General features: G+C 41.1%; 2 protein-coding genes and 1 non-coding gene across 12 annotated transcripts in view; 2 read left to right on the top strand and 1 right to left on the bottom strand.

The window, feature by feature from the left end:
- The window catches only part of LOC133472700 (FERM, ARHGEF and pleckstrin domain-containing protein 1-like), a 61,917-nt gene extending 54,986 nt beyond the window's left edge, over window positions 1-6,931 (bottom strand). For 4 of the 9 annotated variants that reach the window (XM_061763966.1, XM_061764217.1, XM_061764294.1 and 1 more), the window contains exon 1: window positions 3,524-3,737. The gene's annotated coding sequence lies outside the window, so the exon portion shown is untranslated. Of the gene's footprint in view, window positions 1-3,523; window positions 3,738-5,645; window positions 5,760-6,598 lie in introns of those variants that run through there. The other 5 variants (XM_061764134.1, XM_061764374.1, XM_061764456.1 and 2 more) reach the window with 5 other exon arrangements.
- An 85-nt stretch (window positions 6,932-7,016) lies between these two features.
- LOC133473017 (N-chimaerin) lies at window positions 7,017-18,046 on the top strand. 2 transcript variants are annotated; one of them, XM_061764739.1, is made up of 15 exons: window positions 7,017-7,132; window positions 7,440-7,531; window positions 8,685-8,723; window positions 8,865-8,920; window positions 9,418-9,449; window positions 9,531-9,644; window positions 10,070-10,196; window positions 10,287-10,448; window positions 11,319-11,396; window positions 11,458-11,542; window positions 12,768-12,941; window positions 13,504-13,581; window positions 13,655-13,792; window positions 13,867-13,972; window positions 16,803-18,046. In XM_061764739.1, the coding sequence occupies exons 2-15, from the start codon at window positions 7,513-7,515 to the stop codon at window positions 16,972-16,974; spliced, it is 1,380 nt and encodes a 459-aa protein (XP_061620723.1). In that variant the 5' UTR covers window positions 7,017-7,132; window positions 7,440-7,512; the 3' UTR covers window positions 16,975-18,046. The 2 variants fall into 2 exon arrangements, with proteins under 2 accessions (XP_061620723.1, XP_061620737.1); XM_061764753.1 differs by lacking the exon at window positions 7,017-7,132 and adding an exon at window positions 7,182-7,332.
- Window positions 18,047-18,955: 909 nt separating this feature from the next.
- trnam-cau (transfer RNA methionine (anticodon CAU)) lies at window positions 18,956-19,028 on the top strand. Its single transcript has one exon. It is a non-coding gene; the product is annotated as a tRNA-Met (tRNA).
- Window positions 19,029-20,111: the final 1,083 nt, after the last annotated feature.

The raw sequence follows: 20,111 nt of genomic DNA, 5'->3' as shown, positions 1-20,111 counted from the left end.
TCATAAAAAGAACACTATCCCAGAAGCATTTCATCAAATTCCAGTCTCGTCAGTTTCAAGATATTTTAGTGAGGATTCCCCCCCCCCCCATTAACAGAGGGGTACTTATTATATCTTGAGGCCCTCTCCCTCTTGATTTGATTCTTTAATAATTTAGATTAAAAAGCGCATGACCTCAGCAGTAAAAAAATAAAATCAGGAGTAATCTACTTTTTAAAGACACTTGAAAAACATAAGCAGAGGTGTTGGTCCTCGTTTCTTCTTCTGTGATCATTCAAAGGACAAGAAACGTCAAATCGCAGGCGCTTTATAGCCCCACTTGACCAGGTGACAAATTACTCTGGCAAACATCAACAAGTCAAACAGCACATCTACAACACCAAGCATCGAGTTCTGCAAGCTGCATGTGAAACCACAAGGATAAACAAAGTCAGCTCCAGTCTCAGTCAGGACCTCCTTTATGATGGCAATGATGAAAAAACTTCACCAATATTGAGGATGACACACGCTCGTTGTTACTTTGACCCATTTCTTGGATCAGCGGGTTGGGTGAAGAGCGGAAACGGGGAAGGCGGTAAGAGGCGAGAGGGGAATACTGAGCAAACTAGTGACATGGGCACAAAGGAAGCCACTGTGGGAGCTTCTAACAGCGACGCTTTCACTAGGAGGGACACTCACACAGCCTTTGAGCTGGTGTTGAGGAGAACATTTCCCAGGGGTTTGTGGGAGTCAAAGCCAAATGCTGGGGTTGGCATGCAACTGTGGGGGGGTCTACTTGGGAGCCACAAATACATAACATGGAGGGGAAAGTTGCATTTGACAAGATAAAGTGCTGGTACTTGCACTGAATGTATTGGCAATCAAAACAACACACGCTCTTCATCACGTAAGTTGAAAGAGGCCGTTAATAAACACAAATGACACACCTACAAAGACGTACAACATCCAGGACCGTGTAACAACTCTTAACGTGAACGGTGAGATAAAGAATAGAACACCGCGTGCTTCCACTTGCAGTTATGCACTCGTCAAGGTCATTTAGCTGCCCGAAATGAGGATTTTGACTGAAAAAATCAAAAGCCCACTGAGGGTAAGAGGTGTGAGATCAGAGGTTATGCGCCCTCTGACCTCACCATGGAGGAGGAGGAGGACAACAAAACAACAAACAACTACATGGGCCCTTCGTGAGATCAGTACACTGGAAAGGAAAGAGTTGGTTATTAGTCATGTAACCTTGTGGATTTGCTGCCCAAAAAGGGACCAAACGTTTTTGTATAAATTGTATAATATAAACAAGTCTGTCCAGCAGGGGTGTCCAAAGCAGCTCTGTGGTCCATTTTTTTGAGCTGCTGGAGTGGTGTGTCGGAAAGGTGTGGGTGTCGAAAAAGTGGGGTTGCTTGCGAGGCCCATGACAACTACTACTACTACTACTATTAATAATAAAGTCACATTTAGCTTAGTTAATTCTGTGACCAGGCGGGACGGTGGGCAACTGGTTAGAGCGTCTGCCTCACAGTTCTGAGGACCGGGTTTCAATCCCCGGCCCCGCATGTGTGGAGTTTGTATGTTCTCCCCGTGCCTGCGTGGATTTTCTCTGGGCACTCCGGTTTCCTCCCAGATCCCAAAAACATGCATGGTAGGTTAATTGAAGACTCTAAATTGCCCGTAGGTGTGAATGTGAGTGCGGATGGTTGTTTGTTTGTATGTGCCCTGCAATTGGCTGGCAACCAGTTCAGGGTGTACCCCGCCTCCTGCACGATGATAGCTGGGATAGGCTCCAGCATGCCCGCGACCCAAGTGAGGAGAAGCGGCTCAGAAAATGGATGGATGGATCTAAAGAATTAAACAGTTTGTGCATCATGATTATTCATTATAATTGTGAGGCTCCTTCTGGTGTGTCTACCTTGGCCACCAAGGGGCAGTATAACACAGACATAGGTACTGTACACAAGGAGACAAAACGCTAAGCTGCAATATTAGTTGTTTTTAGCAGAGGATAGTGAGGATGGTTAATATTGTCTGTCTACATGTATTTCGCCACAGTTTGTGTTCAAATAGCTGTTCCTTCAAGGGATATAACACCACAACGCTATACATTAACCATTTATAGCGTTTTGCATTGTTAGCAACAAACTATGCAGATTTTCCCCAAGGCAGTTATGTGGTTGTATTAAAAATACGGCTTATTCTCTTTGTTGTATGTTTAGTTTGACAGTAAAATTAACAACTAACTAAATTAAAAACATCTTTACTATTCTTCACTTTGTTCTTCTTTTATCTATAGTTATATATATATATATATATGTTTACTGTGTTCTTTTATGTATACATTGTATTGTTATTATATTATTATATTGCAGCACGGTGGACGACTGGTTAGAGCGTCAGCCTCACAGTTTTGAGGACCGCGGTTCAATCCCTGGCCCCGCCTGTGTGGAGTTTGCATGTTCTCCCTATGCCTGCGTGGGTTTTCTCCGGGCACTCCGGTTTCCTCCCACATCCCAAAAACATGCATGAATTGGAGACTCTAAATTGCCCGTAGGTGTGAATGTGAGTGCGAATGGTTGTTTGTTCGTATGTGCCCTGCGATTGGCTGGCAACCAGTTCAGGGTGTACCCCGCCTCCTGCCCAATGATAGCTGGGATAGGCTCCACTCCTTCCTTTAAAAAACCAAAACAAAATGTTTTAATTAAAAAACAAATGCACAATAATGGCTCGTATTTTGTAAAACTTGTAAGTTGGGTCACTCATATCTCAAGGCACCACTGTACATTTTATTTTGAGCTTTTATAGATATTGCGAGCATCAGGTGGAAACCTCCAATGTCCAAATTTGAAAGGCAGTCCGTCTTTATTTTGTCTTTTACTTTAGCTCAGCTGTGATAGTTTTCAGCGATTGGTACGAGCAAGTAGATGAATGGATATTTAAAAACGACATATAATTGCTTTGTGGAATAAAGCGGCCCTTGCATTCTTCCATTTTTCCATACGGGGCACTCGGAAGAAAGTTTAGACAGCCCTGATGCTGTACCCTGAACAGGGACACATAATGCTTGTTGTTGGCAGAGTGAAAGCCAAGATGTAGGTTAGCAGAGTAATCCTTTAGGCCCCAGTAAAGATGCCAGTAGGCTAAAGATTGCTGCGGGTTAGTCAATATTGATGCTGACGTTTTGACAATGACAAACCTCTTTGGATGGCTTCGACCAATTGATCATCAACAATTGAAACTAAATCAGTGTATTTTAAGACAAAGTCAAGACAAAGTCACTGGAACTAGTCACATTGAACAGTACTACTGTACAATAGAGCAAAATAAGATCTGCAGGTCTGGTCCTCGTCCTTCCCAAGATAATGATGACCACACAGACTTGATGCGATCTAAGCGAAATTCGACTCCAAATTGCTGACTCATCGAAAACATCCAAAAATCACACAACAGTTGCTCATTCGTTGAACCACAAAATAGTCTGAACGCGTGCAGCACGAAGAGTGTACGCATAATCCGGATAGAATTATTTCCTCACCACGCTCCTCTTTCCCGAGTAGTCCGTCGGGTTTGTCGGTATATCCGTCGGTCGTTACAGTTTCCTGCTGTATATAGCTTTGCCTCTCTCAGGTGGGACGCTGGCTTTGCGTGGCAGAAGCCATTAGGACAAATGCAAAACGCGTGCGAAGCTTTTGCTAGCTTTCTTCGGGAACAATAAACAGGAGCGCACCGCCTCCTGAAGCCAACCGGCGAGACCACGGCTTCGATGGGGCAGCTCTCTACCGCCATCTTCTGGTCATCAACTATACTCTCATCAATGCTAATCACATTTCACAAAGTACCATCTCAAAACATATTTAGCTTTGTAACTACCACCATAATAGCCAACATAACAGTTTAAAAAAAAAAATAATAATAATAATAATATTGGTTTTACGCCTAAAAAGCACATTTACTGCAAGCCCTCGACTTAAAATGGATATTTGACTTCTATAGCCGTCAATAGCAGTGCATGGGGAAAAAAACAAACTGTACTGAAAAAAATGTACTGTACACAAAAAGAAAAAAACAAAATGTACTGCACTGGATTAAATACAAGTTTAATTAAGATGTTGCATAGCTAAAAGTATCATTCTAATATGTTTGATTGTATTCCTTTGTAAATTTTAAACTGTATTTAATTCAGTGATTCTTTTGCGTACCACAAGACAGAGCCCGCACACCACTAGTGAAGAAGTGTCAAACTCGAGGGCCAGGGGCCAGATGCGGCCCACCACATCATTCTATGTGGACTGCGAAAACTATTTCATGTTTCTTGCTAAAATTTGTGCCAAAGTTGCAAATTGACTTAATTTTTTAAAACTTGAGAGCTTGCAAGCATTTTTTGTTACCAAACCATTTTAAAAAATACATTTAACAACAGTTTTGACGTCATATTTCATAACTAGGTATCCATAAATCTTAAGTTGTATAATGTATTCTAACATTTATACGGTTTTCACAGTCATAATGGCCCTCTAAGGGATACCATAACTACGGTATGGCCTGCAAAAAAAAAATTAGTTTGACAGCCTTGCACTAGTGGTACTTTTACTACATGTAGAGAATCATGAGTCTGACTTTCCAACAAAAACACTTGGGTGGTATGGGTATAAAACTCACGCCCTAGATGTTATTTACAGTCACATGTAGCACTGAGTTATCATTCTAGCAAAGCGGTGGGCAATCTTAAATACTGAAAGCCATTTTGACCGTCTCCCGGAAGAAAAAAAAAAACACCGGCAGCCACAAAACCCTTTTGACTTCTGAAGTGAGGATAATGCTGCATATATATTTTTTTCCCTGTATGTGTAAAAAACTATAGTGTGTTGCATTTATTAAATCAATAAACTGCTGCAGATAATGCAACATTGTATCTCTGCATGTAATAAAAACATTCTGAACTCTGAAAAAAGGCTTAGTTGAAGCTTACTTTCAAATAAAATAGTGAATGTCTATTTGAGTCCTCCTCATATTCATTAAATTAAAGCCAAACTTAAATTATCCACCTGCAGCAAACCAAAAAAAATCATTGTTTCTGTGTTCAGTGATAGTTGTATTCAATTTCACTAAACAATGTCAAATACCTGTATATATTTACAAAATAATATCCAATTAAAATTTTTATTTTACCTGGTCAATGTGGTTTTTACTCTTGAACCTAACCGTACAGCATCACCATACAGGGCTGTAGACATCACCTTTATTTCAATAACAATTGTAAACTGTCATCTGTGAAGCGTAAGTGATGTTTGTTTTTTAATATACTGTAGTTCATGTAGCATTAAATGTGTTTTCTTCAGAATTTGTTCTTTTCTTGGATTTATCTTTGGTTTTCCTCCCAGGGGTGGGATAGCCAGGTGTACATCAGTGCTTGTGATGAAAAAGAAATCAATAAGTACAAAATCTTTCATTCTAATATTACAAGAGCACCATAGTCTTCAAATTTAGAATTACATTTAAAAAACGAAATCCATCCATCCATTTTCTGAGCCGCTTCTCCTCACTAGGGTCACGGGCGTGCTGGAGCCTATCCCAGCTATCATCGCAGGGCACATACAAACAAACATTTGCACTCACATTCACACCTACAGGCAATTTAGAGTTGTCAATTAACTTACCACCCACGCATGCATGGGGAGAACATGCAAACTCCACACAGGCGGGGCCGAGGCTTGAATCCCGGTCCTCAGAACTGTGAGGCAGACACTCTAACCAGATGTCCACCGTGCCACCTAAAAATAAAATAACTAATTTAAATTTGAATACTCATTATTTAACTTCCACAGTCAGAAAAAGACACAGCAGAAGGATGAAAGAGCCATGCGGCCCTGGAGCCATGAGTTGCAAACTCCCGTTGTAGCACATGTCCACCATACTAATTTCTATTTTATGAATTAAAGTTCCATTGTAACAAGCTGCCAATTTTGCACACCTCTTTTGAGACACTACTACATTATTTGTGCACTCACTGTAGTAGTCTTGTCACTCTGCAGTATTTGCATATGTTATAGACCAATACTGGCCACTCATGTGCTTGAGAACTAACTGCACCATTTGCACAACTATCACTGTTCCAGATTATCGCACTACTAGTTACTTTAAACTGCTTAAATTTATTGAGGATTCTGCACGATTTGCACTATTGTCACTGCTCCAGATTATCGCACTACTAGTCACTTTAAAGTGCGTAAATTCCTTGAGGACTGGTAACATTTCATTGTTCAATGACTCTCTGTAGTGTGTTTTTGTCTTAAAATTATATTTTGCCACAGTGGATTTCTGTTGTCGTACTAGAGCAGCTCCAACTACCGGAGACAAATTCCTCGTGTGTGTGTGCGTGTGGTTTTTGTTGACATACTTGGCAAATAATAATTCTGATCCTGTACAACTAGGTTCACGAGCATGCCAATGTAGCGGCCATGTCTGCAGGGGCACTACTTCGATCAAAGGCAATGCATAAACAAACAACTTATTTCTCCACCATATTTGATGAGGTTTACATTTTCGTCATTGTAAAAGCGTGTGCTATCAATTCAGAAAATTTGAAAGAAAGACCCCAAAATATTTTTACCTGTGAAAGGTTATTTCCAGTTCCCTTGTTGTGATTGTACAGCGTTGTGTGTAACCGTATGAAGCACAATGTACCGGCATCCTTGGTCTTCAGGCTTTCTTGCCGTTCACACACATAGAATGCACTTAAACTTTTACCCTTCTAGCTTAGCGTTACCGTAGGCACACAGTATAAAAGGGTCTGTCGAGTCTATGGTTTTTGAACACTACTCGGGTGCGCCTTTATGACGGCATGATTGTCGCATCGTTATAACGTACCAGCTCCGTTTTTTAAATAAATAAATGATAGTAATTTTATATTGTTTTGTAATTGAAAAGAACACAAATAATACAATCTAAGCGTTTTACGTCCATCCGTGTTGCGATATTTTCGCGCCACAACTCATGAGACGGCGGAGTGCATCATGGGATACCTTGCTTTTCTCCTGGCCGTCGGTCAAGGCCCGTTGCCATGGTTACCACCGACAGCGGGAGAGGGCAAGACGGTTCACGTGACCCAGCAAGATGGCGACCACATTGTGGGATTGATGCTAGTGTGAGTGCTCTACTGTACTTGGTGTAATTAGCTAACCGCTACATTGAGAGACCCGTTGTATTTCACAATTAGCAGTCGCATTCTCCTGGTTGAACACAACAACAAATTCGCTTTTTTTTTTTTTTTGGTTCGCGAGTTGCGATTTATGCTGTCAAATGAAGTAATAAACCTGCTAATGTTAGCTTTTTGCTCAACCCGAGGTGCTGCTGGATCATTTGTTATTTAGCCGGTGGCCACCGGGTGTCTTACAATTCTCTTACTGAAGGTCATTTTATTTATGCTAATATTATTATTTTGTTTTTTGCAGGGTCTTAAGGGCCGGAATTTGGATGTGATTTTTCTATTGTTCACCATCATTGTCATCTAATTACAGCATCACGATGGCCCTAAATGTGTTCGGTAAGCAACAGTATCAGTATTTGGTACAATCTAGTTAAATCGACGTGATAGTGGTACAGTAAGTAAAACAGACTGTTAATTAATTAAGTGATTGTAATTACTCTTACGCTAGAGCTGTAGCTGGTAGTTGAATTTGATTGTCTGCATGGTTTAAATCAAAAGTTATTTCTCATGGTGATAGTTTGATTTGATGCTATTTCAGTTTTTTTATTTTTTTTAATTTTTTTTTGTCAGCAACAGCAAAGAAAGAACCATTACTGACTTCTGAGAAAGACAGTGTGAACGTTGTTGCACACACAGTTTTTATGCATCAAGGACATGTTATGTCTTAATTTCTTTGACAAGGCCCCAAGCAACCATCTCAGTGAGATGTGTGAAATTCTTCCAGATGGTAGGTTATTTTGAAGATAGGATACCAAAGTGTTGAGGAGATGAGGCCTGTGTAGTGAACACTGAATACACCAAGACAGGAAACAGTTTAAGTATGTCAAGAAAAGGATGAGTGTGCTACACAATACATCTACTTTCTACTTGTATTTTAATTCATACAATGGTCGCAGTAGAAGTCCTATTTAAATTAAAAGCAACACAATCTCAAATGTCCACGTCAGCATTCGTGGGAAGCGATATTTTTACATTAGACACAGCTTTGGCCTGAGCACAAAACAGTAAATAGGCAAGTTTTTCCATTGAATAACGGCTAGTAGGTTGCTCCAAAAAAAATATAAATAGAATATGTGGGCGTTTGCTGTATTTTGATTACCGGTATGTTAAATTCTCCTTGACGGGGTGTAACCCATCTGCACTCACATTGGTAGGTATCTGATACATTCTGGATTTTTATCCACTTGTAAAGAGGCCTGATTTCGATCAGTGGGTATTCAATTCAATTGACTTTTTCTCTTTACGCTGCTGTGACGCATATCCTAACTGTGCAAAAAAATTTTAATCTTGCATTGTAAATCCAGCCAAAGTGATATGTAAAATGATGATTGTGTATTTTTTTTGACAATAGATTTTAAGTAGAGAGAAAATACTTTTTGTTTCCAGTGTACGTGTACATATTGCCCCCAGTTTTTGTCAAATGTTCTTAAGAAAAGATGTCTTTGGTTACAAAGTAAAAGAGAGAAACTACTTCCTTTTGTGTTCTCAGATCACGATGAATACAGGCCACCAGTATGGAAGTCCTATTGTAAGTGCTTATAATTAGTATTTGTGTGTATGTGTCTGTGTCTGGTGATGCCATTTCCTGGTTTACAGTACTTGTAATGTTGCTTGACTTTAGTTGTAACTCACTTAGAACTTGAGGTGTAACCTGTGTTTTCTGCCACAGTGTATCAGCTCCAGCAGGAGGCGCCACACCCACGTCGAGTAACCTGCACTTGTGAGGTGAGGTTCCATTTACCTAATGTTGGCAAGTAGGAATTTGAACAAATCTTGTTTATCATTCTTATGTTTGCAGTGTGATGCTCAAATGCCGGTCCTTACTTAGGGTTGCACAACTTCAAATAATCATGGACCTCTTCGTGTGCGGTGAAAAAATTCCCCACGGTCTGAGTCCTTGCACTTTGATAGTGGTATGGGCCAAATAGTTGAAAATTGACTAGTAGACTTGTTTGTACAACCCCTAGCCCTCACATAGCACCACACAAATATTTGCCATTGTGTTGATATATTGGTTTGCCATCATCATCCTTTCTGTTGATGACAACAGAACACTGTGCTCTGCTCTCTGTTCGACTCTTCACTGCTCCCATACGTAGGCCAGGTCACATGCAGGTCGCGAGTAAAATGTTATGTCACGAATAATAATAAGTTTTCCAGGTGGGTGGAATTGCTCTGCTAAATCTTTTTACAGGTCTTGAAAATGTGTATTTTTCCCGCAGGTGGACAATCGACCCAAATATTATGGAAGAGAGTAAGTAGCTAATTTCATAGACATGTCTTAGGAGAATTCCAAAATTCTTCCATATGAACATCAGACTTGTGATGTGTTCAGGTACCATGGGATGATTTCCAGAGAGGAAGCGGACCAACTTCTGAGTCAGGCCGAAGGCAGCTACCTCATTCGAGAGAGTCAGAGGCAGCCGGGCACATATACGCTGGCGCTGAGGTACGCGGACCTCATAAAAGGTCGATGCCATATGCCACGTAACTCAGAGTACGTGTTGCAGTCAACTATCCCATTGGTGAATGTGAATCATCATCCCACATCTGAATGAGCTTGAGCGAAAGTGGAGCAGCACTTGGTTTTGGGTCGGGATGGTCTATTCATAGCCGTGTTCCACCTGCACGTATCCGCTTCCATGTTCCCCCGTGCTTATAATTACATTCCATAAATACTCCTCTGTGAATGAAACGTTTGATTTCGGGTTAATGATCTTATACTGTCGATCCACTAAGTCCTAGAAAAAGTGTTGGCCCAGTTTGGCATCTGTTTCTTTTTTTTTTTCTTTTTTTTCCCCCTCAGACCTTATTAAAAGTCATTAAGAAGAGAGCAGTTTTTGCATAAGATCTTTTTCCTGTCACCTCATTCAGGTTTGGGAGCCAGACGAGAAACTTTCGTCTTTACCATGATGGGAAGCACTTTGTCGGCGAGAAAAGGTTTGAGTCCATACATGACCTGGTCACAGACGGCCTCATCACACTTTACATTGAGACCAAGGTCAGCACTCAGTGGGCACTATTCATTAACTGCTCTTTCTCTATCATCCCAAAGCATTTCAAGTGTTTTCAAATTGTGAATTACTTTTAGGCTGCGGAGTACATCGCTAAAATGACCATAAACCCAATTTATGAGCACGTAGGCTACACAACGCTAAACCAGGAGCCCACTCTGAAGAAAAACTTGCCACACAGCATGGAGGCCCTTGATGGCCCAGCTCCCATCAAAGACGATCGCAACACAGAGGAGAGGGTGAGGATGTACACATTCATTGATTTCAAGTAGCTGAAGTTTATCCACATCAGTCTCCCAAGACACGTTGTAACCTGAAATGCACTTCGTATATATCTCCACTTTTCTAATTGTGGAGTGTCGCAGATGAAGCACAGTACAGATTGAACATGCAACAAGACAAGCAATCAGCTCTTTGGCTTTCTCTCCAGCGACCATTTTTCTGGGGGATTTAGTAACTGTAAGAATCAGTGCGCTTTTATTGGTTCACTCTCCTCAGAATGTGACCAGTTCTATCTATCTCGCCCTCCCTCTCTCACTTGCTCAGTGTAGAGGCGCATTAGCGGGCACTCAGTCATGTGGACCGACGCGCGCAGAGCGGGAGACGGAACACCAGTCCACCTGAAGGATGTTTTGGATTTATTTGCACATCCTTAAGCAGATTTTGTGATTCTCTGGGTGACTTTTGTTGACCAGCTTCATCAGGATGCAGACAAATTTGGCTGGCTGACTACAGCTTTTCTTTGGATTCTACAACTTATTTCTGTTTGTTGTGTGCTTTACTGAAATTGCTCTTTTGGCTTAAACATGCTTTAAACTACAGATCCCATAATGCCGACCGGTGAGGCTCATGTTGTTAGGAGAGGTAAGAAGAAGCAGTCGGGCAGGCAAACTGAGAAACGCGCTCGTCAAAAGAGTTATTTTTTTGCTACTGCTCTTGGTGTAAAAGGTGGAAGTGGTGGCTCAATTCTTCCTCTGCCAGTTGCTGGCACCGCCTTGGACCCCATTGTAAAAACAAGGACCTCGGTGGACCGAGGCCCGGTTCCATCTAAACCAACATCTCCTGCTTCCGCCTTCTGGCAGCCAATAAAATCTTTTGCCCTTTCACAGCTCACATCGCTGGTGCGTCGAGCCACGCTGAGGGAGAGTGACATGGTGCACAAATATGAGAAGATTCACAACTTTAAGGTGAGACTCATGTGCGGGCATGTGTGTTGATTGCTTATTCAGCTTTTGCCTCCGTCATCAGGTTCATACATTTCGTGGCCCTCACTGGTGTGAGTACTGCGCCAACTTCATGTGGGGGCTCATCGCTCAAGGAGTCAAGTGTGCAGGTAACATATTAGCACATTAGCCACTTTGCACTCATTATCTATACTTGCATAAGCTCTATTAACAAATTCACAATCACATTTTATTTTAACGGTCCCAAACTAATCTCGGTGTTGTCTGTTTCAGTGGTTCTCAAACTTTTTACACCAAGGTCCACCTAAAAAAATAAATGAAAATGTGCTCTCCAAGTACCGCAATAATGCCCATCATTAAAGTACAGAAGCGTAGTAGTGTTAATCAAAAACGAGTTATTCCTAATTTAAGATTATTGTAAACCATTCTAACATTGTGCAGTTTGAACATTAGCACTGTGCTTAAACAGTAAAATAAAAGGACTGATACTTAAATACAACTGAACTGCACTTGGACAGTGATTCTTCTGCGTACCATTAGAGGGGGCCCGTGTACCATCTGTGTTTTTTTTTATCCACACTTGGAGAATCACTGGTCTTTTTGTTGTCTTCTCAATTAACCCCATAACCGACATACAGTTTATCAAACAGTTAGCCAAACTGTGAAGTTAATGTAGCTTACCTGTCTTTGTGAGTTTTATAGTGACCAAGAAAGTTAGAAGTCATTGTAATTGGCGTCTGCATTTTGCTGTTTTCTTTTTCCCCATTTTATCAACAAACATAATCCTTGAATCCAAATGTAATAATCTTTAGTGCTCCCTCAATGGAGGAGTGGTAAAGAGACTTCAAGCTGTATATTTCCACTCTGAGTTGAAGTTTACTCTCAAACTAAACATAAAGAGAACTACACGTCGTGTATTTAAAATACACACAACATACAAAACATAGTGGTAAACGCCATAGACGGGCTTACGAATGGCAAGTCGCATCTAGGTGGCGTGTTAAAACCCTTTAAGCAATGGATATTTGAACACAAATGGTGAAGCAACACACAGACAGTAAATATAACAAAACTCACAGGCATATATGTTTTATCCTCTGTGAAAGATGACTAATATTAGTGAGGCTTAATGAGCAATGAGGTGGGCATACCAGAAGGAGCAGCATAATGTCGATTTAATTGAAGCAAAAGGTGACAAAAACAATTTTAATTCTTAACATTTTGTTTAATTACAGTATGTCATTACTGTCCTAAAATAGGCGAATTAAGTCTGCCTGGAGTCAAGTCATGTGACTTAAGTCCCCCACCTCTGGTGTGCACACACAAACACACACACACGTGCAAACACTAAAATAAACCTCTCAAATGTGCCAGACTGCGGGTTGAACGTCCACAAGCAGTGCTCAAAGGTCGTGCCCAATGACTGCCAGCCAGACCTGCGTCATGTCAAGAAGGTGTACAGCTGCGACCTGACCACACTGGTCAAAGCGCACAACACCAAAAGGCCCATGGTGGTCGACATGTGCATCCAGGAAATTGAAGCCAGAGGTGAGTGGCGTCCGAGAGCTGACTAAGCGTAAGTAAACACTTACATTCAGATTATTATTATTTTTTTGCTTATATGTGACATGTAGTGCATTTTTTTCAGTTCAACGTGAACAGTACAATTCAGATTTTTTTCAAATCCGACCAAGGCGTCTTTCATGTGTGGATATAAATCACGTGTCTAGTGCGAGTGCAGTCTGGAGGCTCAGGTGGCACTCATCTGACCTTCAAGTTATCAAGAGGCGCGAAATGTCACAATGAAGGAGCAGAAAACAGTCAGTGGCGAAAAGAAGATGCTTTAGAACTGATAAATATAAGAACATGTTGATATTGATATGTACTTGATGTTTAACTTGCTGCGTTTTTGGCCAGGTTACCATTGCAAAAGAGATGTTCTGATTCAAACTAGTCTTCTACCTCGTTAAATAAAGGTTGAATTAAAAAAAAAAAAAAAAAAAAAGATTCCAGAAAAAAATCTGAATTGGGTATCATACCCTGCAATGTGAACGTAGCCTTAATCAGATGACTGTCTTTTTTTTAACTGTGGCCGCCCCCCGTTCTTCAGGTCTCCAGTCGGAAGGTTTGTATAGAATATCCGGCTTCAGCGAGCTAGTTGAAGACGTCAAGCTAGCGTTTGATAGAGGTGAGAATCACTGCTAAACTCTTAAATAAACTCCGTGCTGAGGCCCTTCCCTCTGACTGTGTTGTGTCCACAGATGGCGAGAAGGCGGATATCTCATCAAGCGTATATGATGACATCAACATCATCACTGGCGCGCTTAAGCTTTACTTCAGAGAACTGCCCATTCCCCTCATCACATACGATGCTTACCCACGCTTCATCGAGTCTGCAAGTAGGCCCCCCAAATGCTTTCCATGACAACATGTTTAAAATCTTTATTGGTGTTCTTCCATTTGCTCATTGCAGAGATCACTGACCCAGAAAAGCGTCTGGAATCCCTCCACGAGGCCCTGAAGCTACTGCCGCCGGCTCACTGCGAGTCGCTGCGGTACCTCATGGCGCACCTCAAGAGGTACCCGCCTGCCGCATTTATTTTTTTAATGTGGTGTTATGAACAGTACACCCAAATCTAGCTTTTGATTCCACCGCGGTGTGAGGAAGCAGGATGGTGACTGCCGTGTAGCGATTATGTATGAAATAAGAATTGTAATTAATTTAGGATAAAGTAATAAGCCGGGAGCGACGTTGGCGTTACTTCCGGTTTATCGTAAAATTTTATTTGATTTTTAAAATCAAACTAATGTCTCAAAGGGCACCACGTCAAGTTTTTCAAGTTTAACTTTAGGCGAAATGATGACAAACCTTTTTAAATCAGTCTCAGAATCTAGAGGTTGCTACATTCTACGACATTTTGAGTCCTAAATTACAGAGGATTACTTAAATTCAGAACACACACAAAATATGACCACGAGTGGAATTTAATGATATATTTAATGAACCACAACTACAAAAAGAAAATAACACTAAGGGTAAACGAAAGAAAGAAAATGAGGCATACGAAAATGGAAAAAGGACATCATGTGTGTGTTCGCTGGGCAAAACTAAATGAGCGTGTGAGCGTTTAATGCGTTGAGTCAGAGCGAGAGAAGGCAAAGTTGGGATTTTGTATGAAGCTAGTAATTTCCCCACAATTATTAAGCGTTGATGTTGTACATCATAGTAAGGATTGCAGTGTCGACTCACGAATGGAGATCAGCTGGTCTTTGGGGGTGGTCTCTCTTTGGAAGCTGCTCCGGAAGCAACGCGACAGATTTGGTTGCTGGCGAAAAAGATGTAGAAAAATAAAAACAAAGGGAACAAGAGAGGCGGGAGAAGAAAAATGGTCGTCACGCTTTCTTGGGAGAACTGGACATCTCTCTTCCTGCCTCTTTTGTAGCTCGCAGGCAATTTCAGTGCGATCCCGCTTGGCTGGGATCTACCTTCATAGTAGCGGCTCTGATCGCTTAGCGGAGGCTCACGTTTAGGCTGGGAAGGCATGTCCGTTCGATCCAGGCTCGCGTTTACCAAGCCGTGTGCCCGCACAAAAGGTGAAGCGGGGGAGGGGTGGCCGATGGCCAGCCCGGCTGGTGAGCTGCCCGCAAGGTACGAGGAGAGCAAAAACAAGACTAGCCTGAACTCAACTCCCTGAGAAAGGTGTGAGTTTAGAGTTAAATACCCCAGGGGCGGGGCGTAGGAAGAGGGTGTGCTGACTTGGAGAAGACCACACCCATCAGCCTGAATCTTGTCTACAAATTTGAGTAAATGGATTTAAAAATAGGCGGCACGGTGGCCGACTGGTTAGCGCGTCAGCCTCACATTTCTGAGGTGCGGGGTTCAATCCCCGTCCCCGCCTGTGTGGAGTTTGCATGTTCTCCCCGTGCCTGCGTGGGTTTTCTCCGGGCACTCCGGTTTCCTCCCACATCCCAAAAACATGCATTAATTGGAGACTCTAAATTGCCCGTAGGCATGACTGTGAGTGCGAATGGTTGTTTGTTTCTATGTGCCCTGCGATTGGCTGGCAACCAGTTCAGGGTGTACCCCACCTCCTGCCCGATGACAGCTGGGATAGGCTCCAGCACACCCGCGACCCTAGTGAGGAGAAGCGGCTAAGAAAATGGATGGATGGATTTAAAAATAATATTAATCTAAAGCACTCCCAACTTTGTACTCTCACGCATAGGATCATTGTTTAAACTTTGGTCGTGGCAGATCGGTTGCTTATTGTTACAACATTTCGTACTGTTTGATTTCAAATCATGAACAGCTTTCAAAATCATGCAGAGGACCTGTCAAAGTGAGAATGGGGACACAGACACCAAGGCATACATTTGGAATATCTCTACAGAGTTTGCAAGATATAAAAACGGACATTTTGTCTTCTGTTAACAAACATCAGAGGCACGTCCACAAGTTCTGGCGTTTCCAGTTCCTTTCAACGCCAGTGGGTGGAGACTCACGCACATCGGTGGATATTAACAACATAGTCTTCCCCAACCATTTGGTCTGGGAAGTGGTCTTTTGAAGACAGGAATCAAGATTTGACGGGACGCTGCTAATTAGGTTAAGGTCCACTTGACGTGCACCAGGCCCTGTCTTAGTCGCTGTCTCACAGCAGGGCAGCGTGGAGGAGTGGGGGTTCTCAGGTGGTCGCGAGTCTCTGTGATGCCTCAAAGTTGTGGCATGCATGTCCGCTACAGCTGCATCAGCTACAAAATTAGTGCGACAGTGTAACCGAGCAATGAATTAAATTGGGGCTGTCACTATCAAATATTTTTAGAATCCATTATTCCATCGATGATTCCATCGATTAATAGGTTAAAAATCTATTTTTGATTATAGTTTAATGGAATATTTTTTTTTTTTTACCGAATGTTTATTAACCGATTATTTTTGTTTATTTGGTATTGTTTAAAGATTAAACAAAACCAAATTTATAACAGTTAAGCAATATCCCACGAGAGGGATTGATGTACTTACTGAAACTGAGAGCTACTTCTTGGGTACTGGTTAATGTGAAGGTCTACTCGTTTAATATACATTTCTGCGTTGGTTAGTAACCTATGAATAGCAAAATAGCAGGCAACTTAGTAAATGTCTGGAGAGACGTCACATCACACGTACATCAGTGTGCAAAAGCTCTTAAAAAAATCACACAAAAACCTAAACCTGCGACTGATGGCGGTACCTTGATGAAAGTGGGTATTGATATGTGGGACGGTTTGGGTTGTATATTATGGAGCACTTTGCAATGGAAACAGGCCAAAAATATGTACGGTACTGATCTGAACTGAACCATTGTGCTTTGATGGCTAAGTGAGCACGCCTTCGTTTTCGTTTTTGAGCCCTTCTGTCTCTTCCCTCAGAGTTACCCAGTACGAGAAGGAGAACCTCATGTCCAGTGAGAACCTTGGCATCGTCTTTGGGCCCACGTTGATGAGATCGCCTGACCTGGATGCCATGACGGCGCTCAATGACATCCGCTACCAGAGGCTGGTGGTGGAAATGCTCATTACTTATGAGGATGTGTTGTTCTGAGAGGTGTCAGAATTACCAATGCAGGGCAACTTGTGCCAAATGACTGCCTGTTTTTTGGTCAGTGTACTTGCCAGCAGCAAAAACAAATTTTAGAGGGAATGCATTTAAAAAAAAAAATGCTAACACTGAGCCACATCCTGTCGGAGCAGTCAAGAAAATGCTGTATTTCCGTTCTTGTTTTTCATGTTGGAGCTTTGTCCCAATGAAGTGGGAGCTTGCCATAATGAGCCAAAATTAATGGAAATGTTACTGCTTCTGGGCAACCGCAACCAGTACAACCATGTACTCCCTCGGTTTCCAAAAAAAAAAACCTGATTGTATCTCACTAAAACTGAGCGGAACTATTGTCACAAAGCGTTATTAACTGTAAGATGAAGGATTGTTTGCAATGTTCTTTTTCTTTTTTTAAACTAGTGCCATTTGAAAAAGGTCGAGGTGAAGTCAAGATGCATTTTGTTTGTGCTGCTATGTCAGCTAGCACATACAGTATAAGTGCGTTCCACCCCATTTCTGTCGGGGGAGGGGGGCAATGATCAAATCTTACTTGAATCTTTTCATGAAGTAAAAAATAATGTAGGTTGTGAAAAAACAAAAGCATCCATGGCTGCTGGACTGGCTTATAATGTAGAGATTTAACATAATGTAACAGCATTTTCTAACAAATCCAGTTTTGTTGCGTGATTTAAAAATATATGGTGTATATATATATTGTTTTTGATTCCATCATGTACTAACCACCATCACTGCTATCTGCTGAACTCGAACAAGAGCCTTCATCGGCGAAAATGTTTTATTTTTTTTTTACATTGTCATGATGTTGATTTAAACTATTTTCTGTATAGTCTGCAATGCATGGGGAAATTAAATTATTACATATGCCAATTAAATATGAAGTTTGTTCTTTATTTTACAGCACTCAGGATCACTAATCTTTTCTTCACAGGACTAATAGTGCGTCATGTATGCCAGTGACAAAAAGTGATAGGCGTAACAATGAAATGAAGGTACAAATAATACCATTGTCTGTCTGTTCCAATTATACACTGGAATAAATCATGGGTTGCTGTGCGTGTATCGTCTTTGTGTTCAATTATACATACCCAGATTTTACATTTTGTAAATCAATTAGTAAATTGACCCTGCGATTGACTGGCAACCAGTTCAGGGTGTTGTTTGGCGGTGTGCCGCGAGAGTTCTCTAATGTAAAATGGGTGGCTTGGCTCAATTAAGTTTGGGTGAAACACTCCTGCCACATTGTAGATACGGTTTTCCTCGGGCCGTTAAGATTCTAAAACCATATAAATGTTTAATTGCCTCATCATATTATTACATATACACAACAAATTGATCGATAACTAGTTTTGAAATCTGAAGTCAAGGATAATAGTTTGCTCAAGTAATGTTCAAGTAACTAAAAAGGGTGTGGAGGCAAAACATGCTTACAATAGTTCATTATTATTTATTACATATGAATATTGTATTAATATGAAAATTTGGAACAGAGCAAGGATCATGGAAGTTGACAGATGATTTGCTTTCACGGGCCACATAAAATGACGTGGCGGGCCGGATCTGGCCCCCAGTCCTTGTGATTGATAGGTCTGCTCAAGAGCATTGATTTTCAATGTAGGGTACGAGAACGAATCACTCAATTAAAGGTTCAATCTGCAAAATGTTACTGTGGCTTCAACATTTTCTTAATCCAATACAGTACATTTGTTAAGTACTTTAACTTTAGTCCAGTAAATTGGCATTTATTCTTTTAGAACGGTTTTGAAACATTTATTTTGCTACAATTTTTAATGTAACTTTTATGTTTAATCGGTTTTAATTAAATAAGTATCAGTAAGTACATTTTCCTTTATTCAAGCAAAGTATCAATTTTCAAACTATGCAAACTGTTACAATACAAAATGCAAATTTTTTGGGCTATAAATAAAAATCTAATGTTTAAAATGAGAACGCCGATATGACTTTTCAGGCCTCGTTGGCGCAGTAGGCAGCGCGTCAGTCTCATAATCTGAAGGTCGTGAGTTCGAGCCTCACACGGGGCAGGATCTTTTTTCTGCATTTACTTTAATGCACATAAAGAGTTACATAATAGTAAAGTATTGGCTTCAACGTGATAAATAGCACATTCACTGGTTCTAGTTATGAATGTTTATTCCTTTTTTTCCACGTTCATAATATACAGTAGGTAAACACCAAACCAAGGTTATGTATTTTTGTACGTTTGTATGAGTGTTCACAGCTACCAACGAATGTTACACTGTTACTGTGATGAAATATTGAAATATAGATGAGAGTAAACGTTTAGAATCTTCAGATTAAAAATTACATACTTTGATTTTGGTGTCTATCTGTTGACGGTCAGTTCTGACACATCCAATATGGCGGACGTTTCGCTTCAACGTACCGACCTTCTTCAAGGCGGTGTCACGACTTCTTCGCTTTCAAAGCATCGGGCCTTTGTAGAAAAACAGAGTCCCCTGCTGTTCAAAATGTATCACTGACAGTTTCAACTCTGAGAACGCGTCAAAGCCTCCATCAAATGAGCACAGCACACTTCTCTGAACTCAAGAAAATGATTGTTAGATTGCCAAAGCGGGCGGAAATGTAGGAATGTACCTAACTCAGGTGTCACCCGTTTATTGTTCATGTTTACAGGGCATAGTGTATACCCCAGCTGAACGAGGAGGTGTGGAGTTGCGTATAAACATATGGAAGACCAAAAGGACCAAGATCAGATCAACAAAAACACAAATACTTAGTTAAATGTGTCATTAAGTAATTAAAATGACAATGATTTGAAAACATATATAAACATTTCACAATGATTAGGTCAAGGCAAATCGATACAGCCCATAATGGCTTGATTCAGCGCAAATGAACACCTTGTATTCCGATACACCAAGTGTTGCTGTTCTAATGTATTTATTCATTGTTTTGGGCACTTTTTCTCCTGCAATACATGCACTTGAGGCTTTGCAGTTTATGAAGTGGGTGTTGCAATCACTTCACTCCACTGTCACCTCATAATTGTTTTGGGTTTACTTTCTTGGACTCTTGATTGTCTCCATTGATGCTGCCAGTCAACTGCTCACCTTTTAAAGGCCACGCTAAAGGATCTGGCTTGA

Source organism: Phyllopteryx taeniolatus, chromosome 1 (assembly GCF_024500385.1).
Source record: "Phyllopteryx taeniolatus isolate TA_2022b chromosome 1, UOR_Ptae_1.2, whole genome shotgun sequence".
NCBI classification, from domain to species: Eukaryota; Metazoa; Chordata; class Actinopteri; order Syngnathiformes; family Syngnathidae; genus Phyllopteryx; species Phyllopteryx taeniolatus.
The sequence above is the reverse complement of the archived record's forward strand: the minus strand, read 5'-3'. Positions and strand labels throughout refer to the sequence as shown.

Coding starts and splice junctions, on each gene's coding strand:
- LOC133473017 (XM_061764739.1), top strand. Junction 8,921..9,417: donor GAGTAACCTGCACTTGTGAG/GTGAGGTTCCAT, acceptor TTTTTCCCGCAG/GTGGACAATCGACCCAAATA. Junction 13,793..13,866: donor ACGCTTCATCGAGTCTGCAA/GTAGGCCCCCCA, acceptor TGCTCATTGCAG/AGATCACTGACCCAGAAAAG.